The sequence below is a fragment of the Hippocampus guttulatus genome, chromosome 4 (assembly GCF_054856545.1).
Source record: "Hippocampus guttulatus isolate MCC_2025c chromosome 4, RoL_Hgut_1.0, whole genome shotgun sequence".
Lineage (NCBI taxonomy): Eukaryota > Metazoa > Chordata > Actinopteri > Syngnathiformes > Syngnathidae > Hippocampus > Hippocampus guttulatus.
This window is the reverse complement of record NC_141264.1, coordinates 15,271,617-15,293,719: the sequence shown is the minus strand read 5'-3', so window position 1 is coordinate 15,293,719 and position 22,103 is coordinate 15,271,617. Positions and strand designations below refer to the sequence as shown.

The 22,103-nt window shown below is 43.8% G+C and overlaps 1 protein-coding gene across 7 annotated transcripts in view; it reads right to left on the bottom strand.

Moving 5' to 3' along the window:
* Positions 1-22,103, bottom strand: part of frmd4a (FERM domain containing 4A) — a 140,504-nt gene that overhangs the window by 6,801 nt on the left and 111,600 nt on the right. For all 7 annotated transcript variants that reach the window (XM_086108597.1, XM_086108598.1, XM_086108593.1 and 4 more), the window contains exons 6-20: positions 21,469-21,525; positions 20,436-20,458; positions 17,645-17,728; positions 17,492-17,557; positions 17,353-17,410; positions 16,918-17,004; positions 9,817-9,892; positions 7,753-7,895; positions 6,258-6,399; positions 4,049-4,182; positions 3,846-3,968; positions 2,022-2,253; positions 1,346-1,640; positions 1,051-1,209; positions 444-782 (exon numbers count right to left, since the gene is read on the bottom strand). In XM_086108597.1, coding sequence (XP_085964723.1) covers positions 444-782; positions 1,051-1,209; positions 1,346-1,640; positions 2,022-2,253; positions 3,846-3,968; positions 4,049-4,182; positions 6,258-6,399; positions 7,753-7,895; positions 9,817-9,892; positions 16,918-17,004; positions 17,353-17,410; positions 17,492-17,557; positions 17,645-17,728; positions 20,436-20,458; positions 21,469-21,525 — 2,018 coding nt within the window. The remainder of the gene's footprint in view (positions 1-443; positions 783-1,050; positions 1,210-1,345; positions 1,641-2,021; positions 2,254-3,845; positions 3,969-4,048; positions 4,183-6,257; positions 6,400-7,752; positions 7,896-9,816; positions 9,893-16,917; positions 17,005-17,352; positions 17,411-17,491; positions 17,558-17,644; positions 17,729-20,435; positions 20,459-21,468; positions 21,526-22,103) is intronic.

Sequence of the window (22,103 nt, the reverse complement as noted above, 5' to 3'; positions counted from 1 at the left end):
GTTTAGTTAAACCACATCTAGAAGGAATATTGCATACTTTCCTACTTTAGAAACTGACATCTGGGTTTTGCCCTGTTTTACTGACAATTCTTCTCTCTACTTCTCACCTCCTCTCATGCTCAAAAATGGGGCAAGGTGTCAATGATCAATGTGAGATTGTTGCCGAAAAGATTTTGCACCGACCAATCGGACAAGATCTGAGATGGCCACTTCTCCAGAGGCGTTGATGTAGTGGATTTTGCATCACCCGACAGAGGCAGATTTTGAGGAAGACCCATCTCCCGGAAAGCTCTTTAGGGCAAGCCAGTTGAGCATTTATTTGATATTGTAATGGTCCACTGAATTGTCGTACTAGTGAGAACAAAGAATGTACCTGTACATGGACATTAAACTGAATTTCAGGATACAGAATAAATGCTGAAATGCCTCGTCCTTCCGCCTACCTGTGCCTCTGTCGCTGCCTGGCTTTGGATGGCGAGTCCTCCCCGAGGGTTGAGTAGTTAGGGTTGCTACCGGGCACTAAGGACCCGCCGGCAGGGTAGAAGTGCTCTGAGCTGCTCTGGCTGGTGCAGGAGGAGCAGTCGTCCAGTGGATCGGAGCCGTTAGAGGTCCGCGTGGGGCCCAGGAAAAAGTCTGGGCTTCCCAGCGGGCCCAGGGCGTGCGAGTGCGAGTGTGGGTCTGGGTCTGACGTCAGGAGCTTGCCCTGGGACTCCAGGCTGGAGCTGCGGTTCCTAAAGTGCTGAGCGAGACTGTGCAGACGTGTGGGACTGATGTCCACTGACCTGTGGGGCACGCAAACAATACTTCGGGGTTAATATTTGGGGCACACACATTCACACATTAAAGGGGGACATTTTATAAAGACCCCCATCTTGATGCCAACGCCAATTTAACACAAGTACCATGTGCACCCCTAAATGCCACAGGAATCAAAAAGGTGCCGATTTATGTGAGGTCACACTCATATCAGAGCTTGTAATAGGCACGTAGCTTTACAGTATGAGCAGAAACAGAAAGAATGAGATTGAGGTTCAGTTGCGAAGGACGGACCTGGTGGAATGTACGTAGTGTGGCGTCCGGGTCCTCAGGTCAGGTGTGGACGGCATGCTGGACTGAGAGTTCCACTGAGGGAGACTCCTGATGGGGCTGCTTTGCAGAGAGTTGCTACCGCCCGCTTCTGTGCTGCCAGAGCTTGGGAATCTTCTGTGACTAAAGAGAAAAAGAATGCTTTGGATGAATTGTACGCAAAAGAACTCCTCAGGTGTCCCATGCCATGACATTTTTGTCATGTGCCTTTGTTTAATAAATGTTGGGAAACACCAGGTGAGTCAACACGGCCTCCTACCTGGAGTGAGAGGAGCGCTTCTTGACTTTTTCATACGGCTCGTCAAGCGAAGACTCGCTCCACATTTTGGGCTTGATGGGCGATTTGTCATAGTCGGCGCGACCGAAGTGCAGGTGTCGCAGCCCGTCCAGGGACTGCGGTGGCGGGGGACGACTGTGAGACGGTGGACGCGGGGGGAGGCCCTTGTGGGGCGACGCCATCGGTGAGAAGTTGGGGGTGCCTGTCACTTGGGGGTCGTCATCGTCCAGGACCAGAGCGTCAGACAGCGAGCTATCTTCGGAGCCGATGTTGGCCTCTACAGGAACGAAAAACACCAGAAGGAGCTTGCTTTATGACCAGATTTGTCCGAATAGACAGGCTTTGACTACTGTTTTTCTACAGTAAATTGTTTCCACATTTGTATTATTATTATGATTATTATTATTATTGTTCAAGGTTTGTCATATTCTCAACTTTTTCCTAAATGTTTCTAGTTTTTTTTTGGGTCACCTCATGTACTTTTCAACCATGTTTTTGTGGTCCTATTTTTGTCAGATGTTTTGTCCAAGATTTATCATATTTTTGGGAGATTTGAAACTGTTTTGTTCATTCTTTTGCCATGATTTTATTCTATTAGAGAAGACACCACTATGTAATAAGATACTGTCATGTGACAAAAACTCGAGACTGCTGCTACCTTCAATTATAAGCGAAGCCCTCTGCGTGGGCTTCTTTCCAGAGCGAATTCGATATTCATTGATGGAGTTCTCGATCTCCTGTAGCTTCTTGAGCGCATTGAGATAAGATGTCTTCCTCTGCTTCTTCAACTTCTTGCTGCTCACGTGCGGGTCGCTGGCCAGGCGCCGGGCGGCCTCGGTAATTTGTGACTGAATGGCGAACTCCCGCTCCAGCCGTTCCAGCTCTTCTTCCTGGGAGGAGCAAATGCAAGGATGTAATGGCAACAATGTGGGCGACACCAGTGAGCTAAGTTAAGTTACCTACTCATGATCCAAAACCAACAAGAGGCTTAGTTTACAGAGGCTGTAAATTCTCTATGAATACGCAGGTTGCCAGAGAAAGCATGCTGCAGAAATAATTTATCTTGGTCGCAGCAGATTTTCTCACCGCTGAATCCTCTCTTTAGAAACACTCGGCACTCCAATAATAACAAGCTAGCTAGGATTTGTCAAGTAGGCATCACCAAGTCAAACAACTCAATCCTACTCTTAAATTAAAGTTAAATCAGGTCAAGAGGTAGGCAACTATACAGTGCATCATATTATATACGGGTGGCATGGCTCAGTAGTAGAGTGGTCGACTCCACACCAAGTTGTGGGTTCGATCCTTGAAGTATCCTTGAGCATTAGTGCACACCTTTCTCAACCAATTTCTAATGCGCATATCCTCAACAAGCGTCGCGAGCGTGCTGGTGCCTATCCGAGCCGTTTTCGGGCAGCAGTCGGGGTACACCCTGAACTGGTTGCCAGTCAATCGTAGGGCACACATAGACAAACAACCATTCGTGCTCACAATCACACTTAGGGACAATTTGGAGTGTGCAATTGAACTGCCTTGCATGATTTTGGAATGTGAGAGGAAACCAAAGTACCCGGAGAAAACCCACGCAGGCACGGGGAGAACTACACACAGGGAGGGCTGGAGCCAGAATCAAACCCTGCACCTCTGTCCTGTGAAGCTGTCACGCTAACCAGTAGACCATTGTGTTGCCCACCGTTACCATATTGTACTGTAAATATGGTGATGAATTTACACAAAAATGTAAAGTTTTTTTTTCGATAAACTATTTTACATTTACCATGTTTTTGAATTAAACAATTGGTTAATTAAACTGTGATTTCATTTTTGGAACCAAACTACTGAAATAAATGAACTTTTCAATGATATTCTAATTTGAGATGCACCTGTGCATATATTGTATAGTATATGCTGTACATAGTGAATGCTGTGTTTCATCATTGGGATCTATTCACTGGAGTCGACATGGTAGCGGTCTATGTCAGTCGTGAGTAATCTCTTCCACACTGCTAGAGTCGGTTTGTGTGTGTGAAAGAGTGGCCAATGTTGACCAGGAAGGTTTGTGATTTGAAAAAAAAAAAGTGTGTGGAAACTTTTCAAAGCCAACAAATCTCGTCATTCAAAAAATACGAGAACCCACGCACATTCTGTCTACTGGTAGGCATGTAACCACAAGCTCTTCCTGTGAAAGGAACTATTTTTAGAAGTAGCACAGTTCTGGGATTTTTTTGTTTCTATTTTTGGTCAACCAAGGAACATTAAGACAGATGTATCACAGATGACAGGCCCATCATGTTTTGGGCTCTGGTGATTTCAGATAACATGCCTTAAAAATTCGAATGAAAAATTCTTTTTCCGAGATACTGAGAATCACCAAGGTCGCGGGAGTGCTTTTATTCAATTCTTGATCCCTGGGGTATTTTGACAAAAGATGTGCTTCAAATTGCGAAAAAAAAAACCTTGATTATAAATGAAAATCATTTACCTCCCCTTTTGGAAGAATCTTCTGCTCATCCAATTTGAAGGCAGTACCGATCTTTCGCCTCACTGTGGGAGCTTCCTCGCCTGGATCTAGAGGGTATTCCTTGGGAAGTTTCCCTGTCAGCTCCTGCAAATTAAAAGTAAAATGAGGGGGAACAATTGAAGATTTAGAAGAGCGGAGATTTTTTTTTCCAAGTCTTGGCATACAGCCTCTCTGATGCAGATGTTCTTGAGCTCCTCAAGCCTCTGCTTCAGCGTTTCCTCCAGTGCTTCCTGGCGGGCCCTCAGCGCAGCCAGCATGTCCTTCTTGGCTGTTTGGGAGCTGTCGGATTCCTGAGAGCCTGCAAAACAATCCGAGCGGTTAAGTGTCAGGAGAGTACTGTTATGAGGCTCTTTGCTGTTGTGGGGGTCTTGGCTGTCCGGGAGAAAGACGGAGAGATTGTCCATGCACCTGCACAAGTCTGCCAGGATGTTTACAGGGAAGTGAGTGCAACATTTCGATAAGGAAGCTGTTTGTTTCAAGGAAAAAGGGGGGCAGTGCAGAGGACAAAAGTCACTGACGCACAATCTCTGGGGAGCCGGAGATGGTGCCAGTCTTGTTTGTAACACATCTTTAAGTTTCAGACAAATTGCTCACAGACAAGCACACCGTCGCCCTCGTCTTGGGCAAAGACAGAAACAACGCAAGACTCACCCGCTGAGAAAGCTGTGGCAGATAAAAACAAATAAACAAACAAACAAACAAAAACACAGATGGCTTTAATGCACTCAAAGTTTCGATTGTTGGCGATTCACACATGGGCTTTGAAAGACACAATAATCCTTAGGAGGGTGGCCTGGCCTTTTATAAAGAGAACAGTGTCTGTTGTTGGTATGGCGACCATGGATCAGCTACTTTGGTCTGTAAGATTCTTAAAACAATCTGGCCCACAGCGTTGAGGCTCATGTTACTGTTCAGAGACTTTATGCTCCAAGGCAGGGATTGTATTCATTTGAGTGACTACTACAGCTTCTGATCATGTCACTTTAAAGAGAGAATGTAAGATAAACATATGTACTCGTAATAACACAGAATGTTCCAAATTATGATGCAAATTATGTTTTTTCTTTCATTTTTCTAGTCTATGCTAGTGGTACTAAGCATAATTTTAAGAATAAATTGAATGTTCCCAATAAAAGAAGTTTTTGTTCAAATGCATTGTTCCAAATTATCACACACAGCAATGTGTCAAAACATTTTGGATTGATCAAAGAACTGAAAATGGACTGAATTTCCTTGACTCATTTACTGAATTTGTAGCATTAGGAGATTTTATTTGCTGAAATCAAAAGCTAGATAAATCCAAAACATCTTAACATAGGACCTCGAATTTGATAGCAGTTTCGCAATTCTTAGATCTATTGAACTTGGGAGTTTTTGGACGCATTCTTCTTGAATTTCATTCCAAGATGTCAGAATAGCCTCCCAGACCTGCTGTTTGGATTGCAAAACATTATTTGCATAATATTTTGGACTGCGGTATATTACGTGTACAAATAATGAAGTACAAACTAAAATAGAAAGCGGCAGTGAGGGGGGAATAAAACACATTGATGTGATCTAAAAAGAATTATATAGAAAATAATCCATCCAATAATCCATTTTCGAATCCGCTTCTCCTCATGAGGGCATGGTGGAGCCTATCCCAGCTGTCTTTGGGCAGTAGGCGGGGGACACCCTGAATTGGTTGCCAGCCAATCGCAGGGCACACGTAGACGGACAACCATCCGCACTCACAAATACACCTCGGGAGAATTTGGAGTGTTCCATTAACCTGCCACGCAAGGGTGGGCAAAGTATCGGCCGCGGGCTACATTCAGACAATGCTCTTAAATCCAGCCCACCGAGCGTGATTTTTATTATCACGTCTATTATCAGTCCTGTAATTTGATTGGTGTCAAGCCTGTTTTTATCACGGGAGCCGTAATGACTCTGAAAGCATATAAATGTGTATGATACCCAAAAGTTTTGAAATATCCTAAATATTTGGATATGCGTTGCAAAAAATAAGTACGTCAGTCTCTCCGTGTGGCCTGGTACCAAATAGTAGCTAGCAGTGGTTGGGGACCATTGTTTTACAGCCTAACTATGGAGAAAAACAAAACAAAAACAAAAAAAACTCGAACTGGCCCAGCTGTCCACTTTAAACATAAAATGCAGTCGCTTGAGAAGAAAGGTTTCTGTGTGTGTGAACATAAGGTGCCCAATCGATGGCCTCTCTACGGAGGCAGCTGTTTCTGTCCGTCCAGCTGTCAACCAACGCCCTGCTCAAACGCCGCCACCCAAGAATGCACTCGCCTATTAATCTTTCACATTTACACCCCCAAACTCACACACACACACACGATCACACGTATATAGTATGTACGAACTAACCTGATGAGAGTAGACTGCCACTGCTCCCACTGATAATTTTGCCTTTGCTGCCCATGTTAGCCAGTTTGGACGTTTTCAGCGTTCCCGTTTCAGTGAGGTCGATGGCAATTTCGCTCAGACTGCGTGCTGCGTGGATTTTAGACTGGACAAACACACGTGCCAAAAGCAAGAGGACGTTAAAATCAAGACCTGGCACAAACCCAACCATCATGTCTGAATGTGTCTGTGTTGTAATGGATTGTATTCGTTGAAGTCACGTGTTCCTGTTTGCCATTTGGTAGCTCAAGCATAAAGCCTGTCAGTCATTCCTCTTAGGCCGTGAAAGACACCAGAGGGTTTATATTTCGTTTCTCAAGGGCCCGTGGCGCTCAGACTAACAAGTACAAGTGTAGAATAAATACAGTAGTTCCAAAATGAAATAACAGAGAAATGGGGTGGAAAAAGTATGAAATAATAGAGAAAAGGGGCTGGCGGGGGACAAAGAAATGTACACCTGGCAAACCCGTAGTGCCAATTCAAACGTTTAGACTGGCGTACTGGAACTAACAACAAGAGCAGGACGACAAAAATAGCAAAGTCGGATAAAATAAGATTGGTGTCAAGCAAAGAATAATGCCGTGTTCAGTGCGGCCCACCAGCTAGTATGAATGGTTTTGGTTAGCGGTACTTTGCCACATCGAATAATAATAGTAGTGAATCATATGGATTTTACTTTATACTCTTATGCAATGTAGTTAATTTTTGCCAAGGACAGATGAGTATCTTTTTCCGGCCAAATTAGTATTTTGTTGCTCTTTTTTTTTCCCCCCAGGGTATTCTTTTTGTTAATTTCATCCTTCATAAATCCAAGTGTTTATACAGGTGCACAAAAAAATCCCAAAGAGAATACTAGGATCAGAACAGTAACATAGATAAATAAATTGATAAAACGATCATATGCTCACTGGATCATAACTGAACAAATAAATGACTCCTCAGCCTGTCGCGACTCAACCACACGATGACTGGGCAAGACGTTCATTTAAAATATTACATGCGCAACGAACGAGGTTGGAAAAACACCCAGATAATATTTATTGTTAAAAGGAATAAATAAGTCCAACACTAGGCTGCACCGAGTGGCCTGCAGCTGAGGCCTTGGGTGTTAAGCCCCCATTTTCCAGGACGCATGGAAGGGAGTTTGATGTGCGATGCAATGTGCCTTACAATCCCGGTGTTTCTTCTCCGTTAACTCAATTTTTTTGTTCATTCTCAGTCATGGTGTCTGACATCACGTAGTCCAAAGATGCTTCTTTTGACATCTTTGTTCGCCCTCTTGTTTCAGCCGAGAATACCACGTGTCTACCATTGTGAAGTAGCGTTTTAGAAAAACACCATCTCCTCAGGTTTTTTTATTTGGTCCACAACGCGGCTGCCGGGTCGATTGGCGGGGTTCTGTGACATCATGTGAATACTATCTACAATCTAGTGAATGGGTGAAAAGAAAATTGCTGACCTTGCTCTGCTTGCGGTCCAGATAGAACTGGTGTTGGCTTATGGCCATGGCCCAGATGGACTTGATGAGGGCCGGACAGGCGTACCAGGTATGCACCGCGATGCCGCTGTGGCCAAACGTCCTGCGTGTCACTGATGCCCTACAGTAGAAGCGGACACAAGGCCTCTTTATATGCACTGAATGCAAACAAATGACACTGAACCCCCGTTAATCACGGTGATGTTCCAGATGCAGCCGCAACTATGCAGCCTATACACTTTAGACACTTTTAGGATTATTAAAACCCTTTCTAACACTTTGTAAATATTTTTGAACACACACAAAGAATTAAATAAAAAATATGTAAAATACTGTACCGTATGTAGTGTAGCATCTGTGTTAGTTAGATGCCTTGAGGAGGCGGGGCCTGGTGATTTGGCATGTGATGTTAGCAATTGTGTGTGTGTGGGGTGGGGGGGGGGGGTGCAGCTGTGGCCTCGAGCAGCACCTGCGCAAGTGTGCTCATTGTGTTTGTGTTTTATTGTTTTCCCGGGGTTCAATAAATGGCGAGTATGGCTCTCCTTTAAATTTTAACCAAAAACATTTTAATGTCATCATTATTTAGATTAAACTTTTTTACGATCTTTTAGTATGATATATTATAAGAATGTTATAGTGGCTTATTTGTGCTGCACATTTTAGACCTCTGTCACATTTACGGTATATGTTGGTCATGATGGTGGTATTTGGTGTAAAAAGTTGAAGAACCATGCAGTTCCACAAAAAGATCTGCAATGTAAATGAACTAAAGTAAGCTGGCAAAGACTGTATGACAATTAGAGTACCACTTTACTGGCAATAAAAAGCTTCTCTGGTGCTTGTGAGAAGACGACGCACGTATAAGCCACACACGACGCTGGCGTGTTTGCTCATACTTATTTAAACACACACTCATGGCCAGCTCACCGTAATGACAGCTCCTCTCAAAGAAAACACTGCTGCTCGTCGTTTCACCCTGTCCCTGACTGTCCCCCCCACCCCCCTCCTCCCCCTGCAACACTGCACATATGGAGCCATGTTAAATAAATACAGGCCGGGTCATTTGGGCAACAAAGCGGCCCACTCACACAGATGTTGAGTTCTTCGTGGGGTTCCCTTGTCAAGAATTTTTGACGTATTGTGTTTGTGTGCTGTAAGATATTAGCAGTATTAGTTTTTTTTTCCTTCGAGGACGGGGGGAACCTTTAGGATATTATTATCGGAAAATAATTATAAGATGAGAGAAGATAGAAGAAGAGTGTTTGTTGAAGTGCATAACTGTACTGTCAGCTCATCCGATAGTTGCGTGCCCGAGAATCACATTAAACATCCATCCATGTTCTGCAGCGCTTACGGGCGAGTGTAACACTCCACTAAAAGTAACATGAAAGTCATTCACTGCCATGAATGTTTATATTTGTCAACAGGAATCCAATATTTCACGGTCATGGAGGAGGGCCTCGCCCAGCTCGTCTCTGAATAAAACCTTTTTAAACCGCTGTAATGACGAACAGATCCATCTAGATGGTAGTGTGTCATCGTTTTGGATTTGAGTAGATGAAGATTACGAGGGGAAATGCTGCCTGTCTGGACTATTGCTATGGAGGGAAATACCTCTTATGCAAACAGTAAGTATGTATGGTATAAATGGGGAGTATGTTTGGTGATAGGTCGGAGGAAGTGTGTGTTGCGATTGGGAGAAAAAGATGACTCAGTTGTATAGCTGTAAATAATGCACGATTCTGGCTGTCAAAATTTGTTTCTCAGTCTTATTTTTTTTTAGTTTTAGGTGTTACAAATGCAAAAAGCTTTCGCACCAAAATCACTGTTGTGTTCGCTGGTGTTTTAAGACAAAGCTGAAATCTGTGTGTGTAATAAGGAACACTAAAGGTCGAGAAATATGACTTGCATCAAAATAATAAATGGGAGTAGAATTCAACAGCAGCAACATTCAATGAAATCATACATTTTAAATAGTGGTCAAATATCTACCTGAATGCTTAAAATCAAATTGCCTTGACGATCGATCTGTTGTAGAGATTTACCTCCTGGGGTCATGAACTTCCACGGAGAACTTCTTCTCTCGAAAATAGAGGTTCTCCAGCTGACGCCATTGGAACACCTGAAGTTTGAGGAGACAAAACACGGCCCGACAATGAGTCCACGCAACTTTGAAGAGAATCCTTGCCTCTACAAGCACCCCAAAGAGGAGGGAAAAAAAGGCTGACAGCACTTGATTATCGCGCGCTGTATAAGAAGCCGAAAGACATATTCCTCAGCATGTGTGCCGTTACATCCTCCGCAACTTGCTTCACCATTTGTAGGCGTGTGTGTGTGTGTGTGAGTGAAAGTGTGCAAAGTTTCCTCTTCTCCTGTAACTTGACTTGGAGGGAAGGAGGGAGGGAGAGATGGAGGGAGGGAGGGGGGGGGGCTTTTAGGGCGCCTGACCCCTCCTCTATCCCACAGGGACTGTACTTCCTGCTCTGCGGTCGGGGAGGAGAGAGAGAGAGAGAGAGTGTGTGTGTGTGTGTGTGTGTGTGTGTGTGTGTGTGTGTGTGTGTGTGTGTGTGTGTGTATATGAGTAAAAAGGGTCCAGGGGAGGAGTGATGAAGCGTTCTGTGAGCCCCCCCCCTCCCCCCCATCCCACCATCCCCTCCTCTCCTTCCTCTCTACAATTGAAGTGCCCTTACTTTGTTTGATCAGAGCTCAGTGCACACACAAACACACACTGTCTGAGTCTGGTTCTCGTTAGGGGGAGAGAGTGAGACCGAGAGCGAGTAGAGAGGGCCCAGTTGCCCTGACGCGAGCAAATGCACAGTCAACAAAATATTTGAGAAGTGAGGATAAAAAAAAAAAACATCAAAAAATAAAAAGTAAGGAAACTATAAGACCGGGCAGGAAAAGAGAGGAGACAAAGTTGGTCCAGGAATTTTAACTGCCTGGGAAAACAATGGAGGGACAGATGGGCTGTGCGGAAACAGAGGCAACAACGAGACAGGAATGACATAAACATAGCCGACAGTATATATGTGGTATGTGCCAGCGGATGTCTTGAATAGGGATGGAAAATGTTCACCGATAAACCATGATAACATTTTAAAATGTTTAGTGCAGGACTGTATTACCATTTGATTGTTGCTGTAAGGCTAAATCCTTGCATTTCTAAAGTCATGACTTTTCAGGAAATTATAAACAAATAAAAATAAATCATCTTTCTTGGGATACCAAAGACTGCATTGTGAAAGTTGATATGACACTTTATATTGCTGTGATATCATCGATAATCATGTAAATTTGCTAACACTTTTTAATCTTATTTATGCCGTCACTGATTCGAATGGTAGGGACAAAGACATGGCCTCCACTGGCCATGCCCATCAAAGCCTGCGCCCACGCTGAGGCCCAGACAAGAGAAAAATATTCCTTCAGATGAGACTTAAAAGCCAGTGACTGGTTACATTTCAAACGTCTAAAAGACATGAGTGATACAATAATGAAAAAAACATAAACAATGAGCTGGTATGATTCATCTGTGAAATTCTGCAAGCATCCTTACCTTTGTGGTCAACATGCTTGCTTCTATTATAATTATTACCAGCAATTGATTTTCAACAAATCAGGCCTTTTCAAATATGTGTGTGTAACTTAACTATTTACGCTCATTTCTGTCTTAAAAAAAATGTAAAAACTTTCCATTTTGATGTGGCATAATGGTGCGAGGCTTTCACAGTGTCAAGAAGAGACGGAGGTTGTACGACACTTCTCCAACAGTTTTAGTGTCCAAGAGAGTTTTGGATTTACATCTAAATTATTTGGTTGCTAATTTACACAAACAACAGACCACGTGGGGACTGACAACTGGTATCAATTGGTAAAAAAAAAATGAACATATTTGAACAAGAGGCGGCCCGGTAGTCCAGTGGTTAGCACGTCGGCTTCACAGTGCAGAGGTACCGGGTTCAATTCCAGCTCCGGCCTTCCTGTGTGGAGTTTGCATGTTCTCCCGCGCCTGCGTGGGTTTTCTCCGGGTACTCCGGTTTCCTCCCACATTCCAAGAACATGCATGGCAGGCTGATTGGACGCTCTAAATTGTCCCTAGGTGGGAGTGTGGGCGTGGATGGTTGTTCGTCTTTGTGTGCCCTGCGATTGGCTGGCAACTGATTCAGGGTGTCCCCCGCCTACTGCCCGAAGACGGCTGGGATAGGCTCCAGCTCCCCCCGCGACCCTAGTGAGGATCATGCGGTTCGGAAAATGGATGGATGGATGGATATTTGAACAAGATTGTCTCACAACAGCCACGTTATACAGTATTGTGATTATCATTCATACTGTAGAGTGAAATTCTCTCTTTCTGGCTTCTCTTTGTATTCTGTGATGCACTGCATTATTAGTTGAAAAAGGTTTTGCGTTAACTGATATCCATTCGTTTTCTATCCTCATTATAGTTGCGGGTGAGCTGGAGCCTAGCTCAGCTGCCTTTGGCCGGGAGGCGGAGTCCTGGACTGGTCACCAGCCAATGGCAGGGCACATAGAGACAAACAAGCACTCACACTCACACCTAAAGGATGATTTAGTTTTCAGTGAAGCGAACATGTATGTGTTTGGAATTCTGGAGGAAGCCGGAGTAAACATGTAAACTCTACACAAGAACAACAACTGATATCGTTTTGGTCATGATAATCGTGACATAAAAAAAAATGCGAAATGTTCTAACCGTTTCATCTCACGTCTTGGAGAAGGAAAGTACTCCCTTATCAAACTTTATGCTCAATGGCGTGTGAAGCGCAAATGTAGCGTGGTGCTAAATATAGCAAGTGGGGGCAGATAGTGAAGGGCTGTATGTGTTGGCCAGAATAATGGCGATAAGAGACATTTATAATTCTGTTCAGACATGACATGTTTGTATTGACGTATGCCTTCAATTTTAGAAAAGAAAAAAAAAAGTCTGCCAAGCCAGGGTAGCGCAGAGCTTGGGAGTCATGCACATGTATGCTATAAATCCTAAATCCGAGACATGAAAATACACACATCACCGCACAAACATTCACATGCAGACGCCGAGCTGGTAGATATTCTTTAACAATCGAGCGGTCGTATCCTGAGTATGACAGATAATAAAGGTCAGATCTGATAAAGAGTAAGGGCCTTTCTTCGGTGTACTGGAGAAGAATAGTTTTAAAATAGCCTCGGCTGGGGTATTATTCTTTTGGACTGCTGTGCCGCTACGTCCATGTGGGTGGGGTTCTGGTGTATCCAGCCGTCGTCATGGCAAATCCTGTACACTCTTTCCTGTTGTTTGCATGGGACTGTGCCATTTTGGAAGGATGACATATCTGGAAAAACTAATGGGAACCGGCTGGATGTCTGGATGTTTCTCTGCGCTCCAGCGAATGGGTGGGTGGGTACGCTCCAAAATGAAATCATATGATATGCCCCAAGTCAGTCACTCATCAGACCTGTCCGTCTACTCATGTTGTGAGCTCCAGTTACGTGCGCGAGTCTGTGTGTGCGCATGTGTGATCTGCGGTAAGCTGAGGTACTTTCACATCTCCAAACAACATGGTCTTTTACGGATGATCATTTAATAGAGTCATTATTTTAACTGGGGGCGGCCCGGTAGTCCAGTGGTTAGCACGTCGACTTCACAGTGCAGAGGTACCGGGTTCAATTCCAGCTCCGGCCTCCCTGTGTGGAGTTTGCATGTTCTCCCCGCGCCTGCGTGGGTTTTCTCCGGGTACTCCGGTTTCCTCCCACATTCCAAGAACATGCATGGCAGGCTGATTGAACTCTCTAAAATTGTCCCTAGGTGTGAATGTGAGCGTGGATGGTTGTTCGTCTCTGTGTGCCCTGCGATTGGCTGGCAACTGGTTCAGGGTGTCCCCCGCCTACTGCCCGAAGACAGCTGGGATAGGCTCCAGCACCCCCCGCGACCCTAGTGAGGATCAAGCGGTTCGGAAAATGGATGGATGGATGGATGGATTATTTTAACTGTGGGGAAACAAAGATAGTAAATACACTCCAAAATAGCTCACATTAAGTGTTGCGTGTTTGCCCGAACTGAATCAGCCTTTCAGTGGCAAGCAATGACAGTGTGAGTCAGTGATTACTGGAGCTGCTACGCTTGACTGAGTGTTTCTTCTTCCTCTCTTTGAGTGAGGCATATATCTTCCTGCTGTGGACATCACACCCTGTTTTCACCAACCAAAACTGTGTTCAATGGAATTAAGTCAAGTCTTGAGATGTTCCATAACTACATTCAAGATGTTTTATCATTGAAGAAAAGCATGCAGTATTTTTGGTTGCTTGTGAAATTATAAAAAAAACAAACAAACAAAAAAACGACCAAATTCTCGTCATTAGGAAATTAGTGGAAACTAACTAATATTTTCAGTAGTTTGACAAAAGTCACTCAATAATTTCATGGCTGAGGTCAGCTCAAGTTGAGACAGTTCGGAGTACACCGCTAAATGTGTTTTTTTTCCCCCTGCTTTAGCTGCTGTAAGTTCTGAAAGTTAATGTTAACGTCAGCTTTTACACATCTTTTTTACACAATGGCTTACAAGGATGAAGTCAACTAAAACATTATCTGTACATTTAAAAGGGCTTAAAATGATGACAGACTGACCCTTGAACTGATCGATTTATTTGGCATTACTTCCTAAAGGAAGTTAGCGTTTGTGTTGACCGTAGATGCTTTGCACTGGACGGTGACAATGTGTATGATGGAGGTTTTGAGGAGAAAGTGGTGGTGGGGTGGCTGATACTTGACAGACCGAGTGCCTCAGAGAAGCTGTTGCTATGCTAATAATAATAACGCTTGATAAGTCAGTTGTGAAGGACGGTCGATATGTTTTTTTGCCCAATCCTTTTTGCCACTTCCATTTTACGAAGAAAATGCTACACACTGCAACCATTCATTCAGTCCAGAAGTCATAAGTGATAGAGTGAAAGACAAATAAGGATTAGACGTAGTTCATATCATTTTTTAAAACTATCTAAACAAAGTTAATTTAGCTTCTAAAACTGCAAACTCACACCTCTTAGCTTGACGACTTCTGTTACTCAAACACACAGACAAAACATTTGTGGCAAACGGGAAAGCTTCAGCAGACGGGATGTATTTGTCAAGATGGCGAGTTCATCGCTCAGTTCAGTTCCTGTGAGCGTGTGCAAAATGTAAGTGTGTGTGTGTATGTGTGGGTGAGGGGGCGGGGGTTATGTGCTTCAGAGTGTGTCGGTGGCTGTTCAGCGTGCACTGATGGTGTTAAACCCATTAACACCTTGCGAGGTAAAATGCCAGCAAGCAAGGCCTTCAACATGATTGGGGGGGGGGGGGCAGAGGTGACAAGAAAGGCTTTTACATGACAGCACTAATTGGGTGTAAAGAGAGACAGAGAGAGCGACTGTCACTGTTCTTCTCGAACACAATGAGTTGACTCACTGATGGGGGAAAATATGAGTCGTGACCATTTAGTCACACAGGGAGAATGCGAGATGACTTTAAAAATGGCCAAAAGTGGAATTATATATCGTCAGATTAAAAAAAAACAAACACCCCAGTAAAATTCTGTTGAACGCACCGTTATTTTAGTCAGACTCATTCCTGGTGGGACAGTACATGTAAACCATGATATGGTTCGGATCACATTTTTTGGGTCAATGTTGGATCCATTTTCAGTTAGTATTTTTCACATCTTTATCTTTCTATCTCTTTATTTTGCTTGTTAGAAAAAAAACGGTGTGTTGTAATGTACTGAATAATCGAACTTATTTCAAGATAACCATAATTTAAACGGATTGCTGTCCGTTAAATGGTAAATTTCCTCTCATTCCTTGACTACTCATATATGTATGCGACTAAGGCTATCACGAACAGAGCGAACCGCTCGATTATTCATTGATTGCTGCTGCCCCCCCACCCCAATCAAACACTGCCCAGTTGCTATTTTTTTGGTGGGGGGGTAAAATGTGTGACGGTGAAAAGCACCCATCGACAAATAACCCTTAGGTTTGTCAAAGTTGATGTATATTAACACTACATTCAATTTGAAGTCAAGTTTATTGTCAAATGTGCTACATGTGCAACATACGGCACAGATGACATTTCTTTCCTCATGACAGAGAAGAGCCGCTGTGGGTGCTGGCACCGCCATCAAAAGAACAGTTAACTTCACTTCAAAGAAAACAATATTTTCGTATAAGCCAGGGGTCGGGTGTCGTGCTCTCTTTTCGGGTAAAGTGGCTCTCACAGACATTTACGCTACTCCTTTGGACCGCAGTCGACGTGAAGACTTATGACCCGCTCATCATCATGAGTACACAATACCGTGTTTCACTCTCCACTTTCCAAGCTCTGCCAGCTCTGCTTTGCAGTAATTACATCAAACTTTATTTTGGTCTTTTTTTTTTCCAGTTTCAAGCCACCATCATCCCTGAGCATCATCCTCTTCTAACCTTGTTACCGAAAGAGAGCGTCCATCAGAGACAAATGTTCATGCGATCAACACGGACGTTACCAAACATTGGTTCCAGTAGATTTGAGGCAGAGGTTTTTCTCTACAAATTCTTGTAGATGACTTAGCCGATTATTTTTCCCACCCTTACATGTGACAGTACAGCAGAATAAACTATGTGCAGCAAATTATAACATACAAACATGAAAACCAAACACTACTTGTATAACAGTTGGATTAAGCGTGGGTCGAATGGTCAAAAAACTAAAATTGCAGCATCTTATAAAATAAATAAATAGAATGTAAAGACATAAACTTTTTTTTATAAAGTTTTATAAAGTGTAATTACTTTTTGAAGGGGCCTGGTCTAGTGAGAGACAGCAGATGGAGTCGGTCATTAGGTTGGTTATTACAGAGAGAGCATCCGTTTTTTGCAAGTGTTCTCATTTTCTATTTGGGTGTTCCACTGTTTGTCCTGTTCAATAAACAGCTGAAAATTTATTGGCGACTGTGGCTCTCCTCGTTCAGATGTTTGGCCATTTCAGTGGCTCTAAATGCTAGTTTTTCTTACTTCAATGAAACAGCTGTGTAGCTGAAACCCCCGCGAATTGCAGCACTCGTGAGTCAAGGTGCCACTGTATGTGGTTCTTTGACCGACTGGGGATAGTGGGGACACTTTGGAAGGTCATCTCACCTTTCTAGGCTTGACTTTGTCCTGATGGTCATACTGAAATATGCCTTTATAGCTCAGTCCCAGCCACCATGGGATCCCCTGCTTATCCTGTGACAAAACAACAATGAAAACATCACCTGAGTGTGTGTGTGTGTGTGTGTGTGTGTGTGTGTGTGTGTGTGTGTGTGTGTGTGTGTGTGTGTGTGTGTGTGTGTGTGTGTGTGTGTGTGTGTGTGTGTGTGTGTGTGTGTGTGTGTGTGTGTGTGTGTGTGTGTGTGTGTGTGTGTGTGTGTGTGGTTTGACAGCAAGAGAAATAAGACAACCAAAAGTCCGGATCGACTCAAGCACCATTATAACCCCATACTGCCTGCTTTAAAGTCCAGAAGGAAAAACAACACATGTGGTGAAAAGAGGGTGGTGGGGAAAAAAAACGAAGGCAGAGTAGTAAAACTGTACCTTTACGGCGTAGTAATGTACTCCATATGTGGGCAGGGACTCCACAATGCTCATGTAGCTGTGAGGATGAGGAACGGACAACACATGTGAGACTTGATGCCAAACGGGCTAATCGCGCTCAAGTGGCGCTAACACTCACTTTACGATAGCTTGTCCTCTGGACTGTCCGTTGAGCTTCTTGTAGTGCTCGATGACTCGCTCCTCACTGCCAAAGGAGAAGAAAAGCTTTGAAAAAAAGAAATACAAAAAAGAAGTCGAGAAAGGAGGAAAGGTCAGGAGATTTGACTGTCACCAGTAGGCCAGGGACGGATGCTCCTTTAGGGCCTGAGTGGGCAGAGCAGGGAGCTTCTTTAGGTCAGACCTGGTTGCGTCGTTACTAGTAGGGGAGAGAGAGACCACAAGGCGTGGTCAAGACATCTTTTTCATAAAGCTTTGAAGTGACACCGATGAACTGCAGCGAGACAACCGTATTATGTTACGCTGGAAGAAGGACATTAAATCAAGTGAGAAGACATTAAAGAGGGATCGCGGATGCTCTGTTCCGCAGACACAGAGGAAAGAGTCAAGTAACAGGAAGACACAGAGCAATAAAGACGCACATTAAAGTGATATTAAAAAGCGAAAAGATGGAAGAAGGAAAAGACAGAAAAGCGTAAAAGAGCCACTGAGCCAAACAGACTTGGCGTTGGATGGAGTTTTCAGACCGCCGTTGGCAGGAGGTCACGAAAACCTCGCAGTAATCCCAAAGTCTGTCTGCCAAGCCCGGAGAGGATTGGGGAAAGCCCTGGGAACACAACCGTCTAGGAGGTGAGGTACAGAGAAAGCTCCCAGCAAAAGTCTGCCTGGTTCTTCGAAGTATGAACCCATTTTGTAATTTTTTTTTATACTTCATATGCTAACTTTTACGCTCAGGGATGATCGAGCTTTTTTACCCAGGAGCTTTTCTAAAGACCTTCAAGATCGACTTACATGCTTTTTACAACTGCGGTAAATTACATGTTTACGATTAGGGAAAGGAAACCATGTACATATTATTTATTTAACAATAAACTGCTTCCGAACTGCTACTGTATCTTTTTTGAAAGACGTGGTCATCTATACACTACACACACACACACACACACACACATGCGCGCGCGCACACACACACACACACACACACACACACACACACACACACACACACACACACACACACACACACACACGCACACGCACAGCTGCAATGACGCGCTGCTGCGTTCCCAACACAACCGGTTATCTGTGGGAAACTTGTTTGAGCAGTGTTTCAAGGAAGGCACTCCTTGCACTGGGAGTAAGTGGACTGTATTGGAGGCTGAGAAACAGCATGCTTCAGTTACAGGGAAAAGTTGCATATGGCTTTGTAGACCTTATAGGGAGAATCGTATGTGAGTGTAAGGCGAGGGGGAGGGAGCGAGAGAGAAGTGGGCAGGAATGTCACCGGAGTTTGTCACATTCCAACTCGGGCATGCAGGATGCTTGGGTGGAGGAAATGAGGTCAGACGTGGAGGGTGCTGCAGTGTGTCAATGTTGCTGAAGCAAAGTGATGAAGGATGACACACTTTGAGAGCGACGTCACACACATGGACATGAAAAAAAATCGCGTGTGTGTGGGTGTGGGGGCTTCTTAAAGCCTCATGGGCATGACTAACACTGTTCACATGAGGCAATCCAGGCAAATGTAAAGGGAAACATTTTGATTTCCTTTACGAGACAATTCCATTTTGTAAATCAGATTCCAAATATTGGATAACTTTCGACAAGATGTTGGAATGTGTCTGTGGAACATTTGTGAGGTCAGAGGCTCGCAGTTTAGTTTGTTTCATGAAGTTGTGGTCGTCCAGACTGTCAAGTTCTTCCATGCCAAAGTCATCCGAGTAAAACTAGCGATTGAGGGCGGTGTCTCAATACTTTTGTCTCTATGTATCAAGGAGTATTTGCGGTAAATTGCCTTGCCAAGGACTGTCGGATCATTCACCCTCTTTCATTTCATACATACAGTACCGTCCTGTATATGAGTATGTAAAATGTTCTCTCTTTTCAGTACAAGTAGGGTACATTTGCACTGCATGGTTAAATAGACAATTGGATTTTTTTTTCTCTCTAGTGTGACAATTGGAATATGCATCATGGCAGTAAGAATAGGAAAAAAAACTCCATAGAATCTGATATCTTCACATCTGAGTCAACTTTGCTAATATGCTGTACATACGCCCGCGTCTGCCCAAACCACACAAATGAACACATTAAAAAAGACATCTTGTAAATCTCAACTACAACAAAAGCATTGACAATTCAATATCATCGAAACATACCGGTACTTACATTTAAGGCTTGTTGACCATTAATCAAGCTACCGTAAGTAATTGCTGTTGGTAGCCAGTGGAGGAATGCTAAAAAGGTTGCCCTCATTTAAATCAATGGGGGGAGTCTGCAACTTAATGATGTGGTTTCTTATTTGTATGATTTATACATACTACATGTCTGCATCACAGTGCAGAAGTGCCATTTTGGCTCTGGCCTTCCTGTATGGGGTTTGCCTGCGTAGGTTTACTTCGGATATTCCGGTTTCCTCCCACATTCCAAAAACATATATGGCAGGTTAATGGAACACTTTAAATTGTCCCCAGGTGTGATTGTGAGCGCAAATAGTTGTTTCTCTATGTGTGCTCTGCGATTGGCTGGATACCAGTTCAGGGTGTGCCCCGCCTAGTGTCCAAAGACTGCTGGGATAGGCTCCGGCGCGCCTGCGATCCTCGTGAGGATAAAGCGAATTAGAAAATGGATGGATGGATAGTTTATTTGTCACTGCTTGGTACTGGCGCGTATGGATTTATTTGGGTGTCTGTGATTTGATTCTGTAGTGTAAACACAGCCACACTGGAAATGTGTGACTTAGCCATAGATGCAAGCGAGCCTTGTTAACATGCTAATGGCCACGCTGATGTAATAATGACTCCAACAGTGCTTATGGTGATTTGTGTGGAGTCCGTTTAATGAAATAAAAGTGAATCACAGTGAATCAGTGAGAAAGCAGAAACAAGAACGGTGAAAGGTCTTACCTGGTAAAATCACTTTTAGCCTCCTGCAAAATGACAAGAGGGATTGTGAGTGAGTGTGGGAGTATTTTGCGTGTAACATAAGACATTGCATTGTTAGTTGTTGCAATCACGGTGGGACATGACACTACCTTCTTTCAAGGCTTTGAGAGGAGATACAGCGGAAGCTTACCTCAAGCGCCGTCGCTGGTCGTTTTTTTTGCATTGTGTTGCAAGACCAAATTTGAGTTCCAAATGTGGCATAATAGATGCAAATATGATTTATTTTCATGTGGGGTCATCATCCTCACCTTCTACTTGTGACTTTGAGTGTGTATGGCCAGGTGAGTGACGTGGACATCAGCGAATGAGAGTGTAGAGGTGGCCGGCTGATAACTGGCTGAGCCATTAGTCAGTCTGCATGTTGTGTTAATTATGAATGAAAGAGTTAATTATTTTAATTATTAATGTAATGCATTTCTTTCTGCTTGTTCAATAAAAGGATTGAAAGTGCACCATTGGTTGAATCTATTTTTGATGACTTGTGTGGGCATCACAATATATTCTAAATAGCGATGGTAGGCTGTATTAAATTAGCTCATATTGATATGTTACTTTCCTTGTTGGCGACTGTACACACGCTGTTGTGACACAAATTGTATCTGATCGACTTTTTTGAGTTAGAAAGGATCTCAACTACGGAAACATAAACACACACACACACACGCGCGCAAACATACTTCTCAAAGGACCGACGATGTGAACCAAAAGCGTCACCCAGCTGCTGGGTTACATTAGAAGTGGCTGAGGGCAGCCAGGAATGTTGATGGTCGCCAACAAAGACAGTGGAGGGCTTTTTAGGATTTCAACTTGGAAGCATCATTACACCATCGCTGACAGACCGACAAGCGCATTACATAATGCCAGTTTGATCCTCGTCAATTAGCATCAAACGCTTGCGGCCACATTGCGGAAAGGGGACCGTTTCCTTGAATCAGATCAAGTGCCCCATTTGAGGAAAATGGGGACGGGGAGGCGGGCTTGCACTTCATCTTACTTGGAGAATATAGGAAGCCAGCTCAAAGACGACATCGCTGTCCACTTCAATGAGCTCCTACGAGAGAGAAAAGTGACATATGAAGGACGTGATAAAATTGAGACACTTTGCCAAAATGGGGTGTGGACTCTCTGAAATGTCTCTGATGTTCATGTCTTGCCCAAAGACTGCCTGGTAATTCTTTTCATCTGCCTTCAAACTGCTGCCATCTCTAATTTCATGACCTCTTCATGTGGATGGGTCTGAAAGATTAAGGGGGAGGAGATTTGGGTGGCTCCTAAATGTGTAGATTCTTCTAACATTTTTGACTGCACATTTGCTTTGCAAAGGTTTATGTACACCTTTGGAGGCATGGTACATGTAATTCAAGATTTGGAAACCAAGGCGAACTTTTTCGGTCGTCTCTGTTTAGATTGGGGTGGGTGGTTGTGGATGTGAGTACTGGGTCAAGTATGCCAGGAATGCTCTCTTTCCAATCCACCTCTTAATTGGCTTGGTGAGATCAGACGGCTGCGATGAAACGCGAGACAGACTGAGAGCGTACCACCCACAACGTTCAAACACAAATGTGTCATTTTGTAACGCACACCAAACACGACGGGTTCTTTCTGTGAGTGAGAAATCATGTGCCTGCT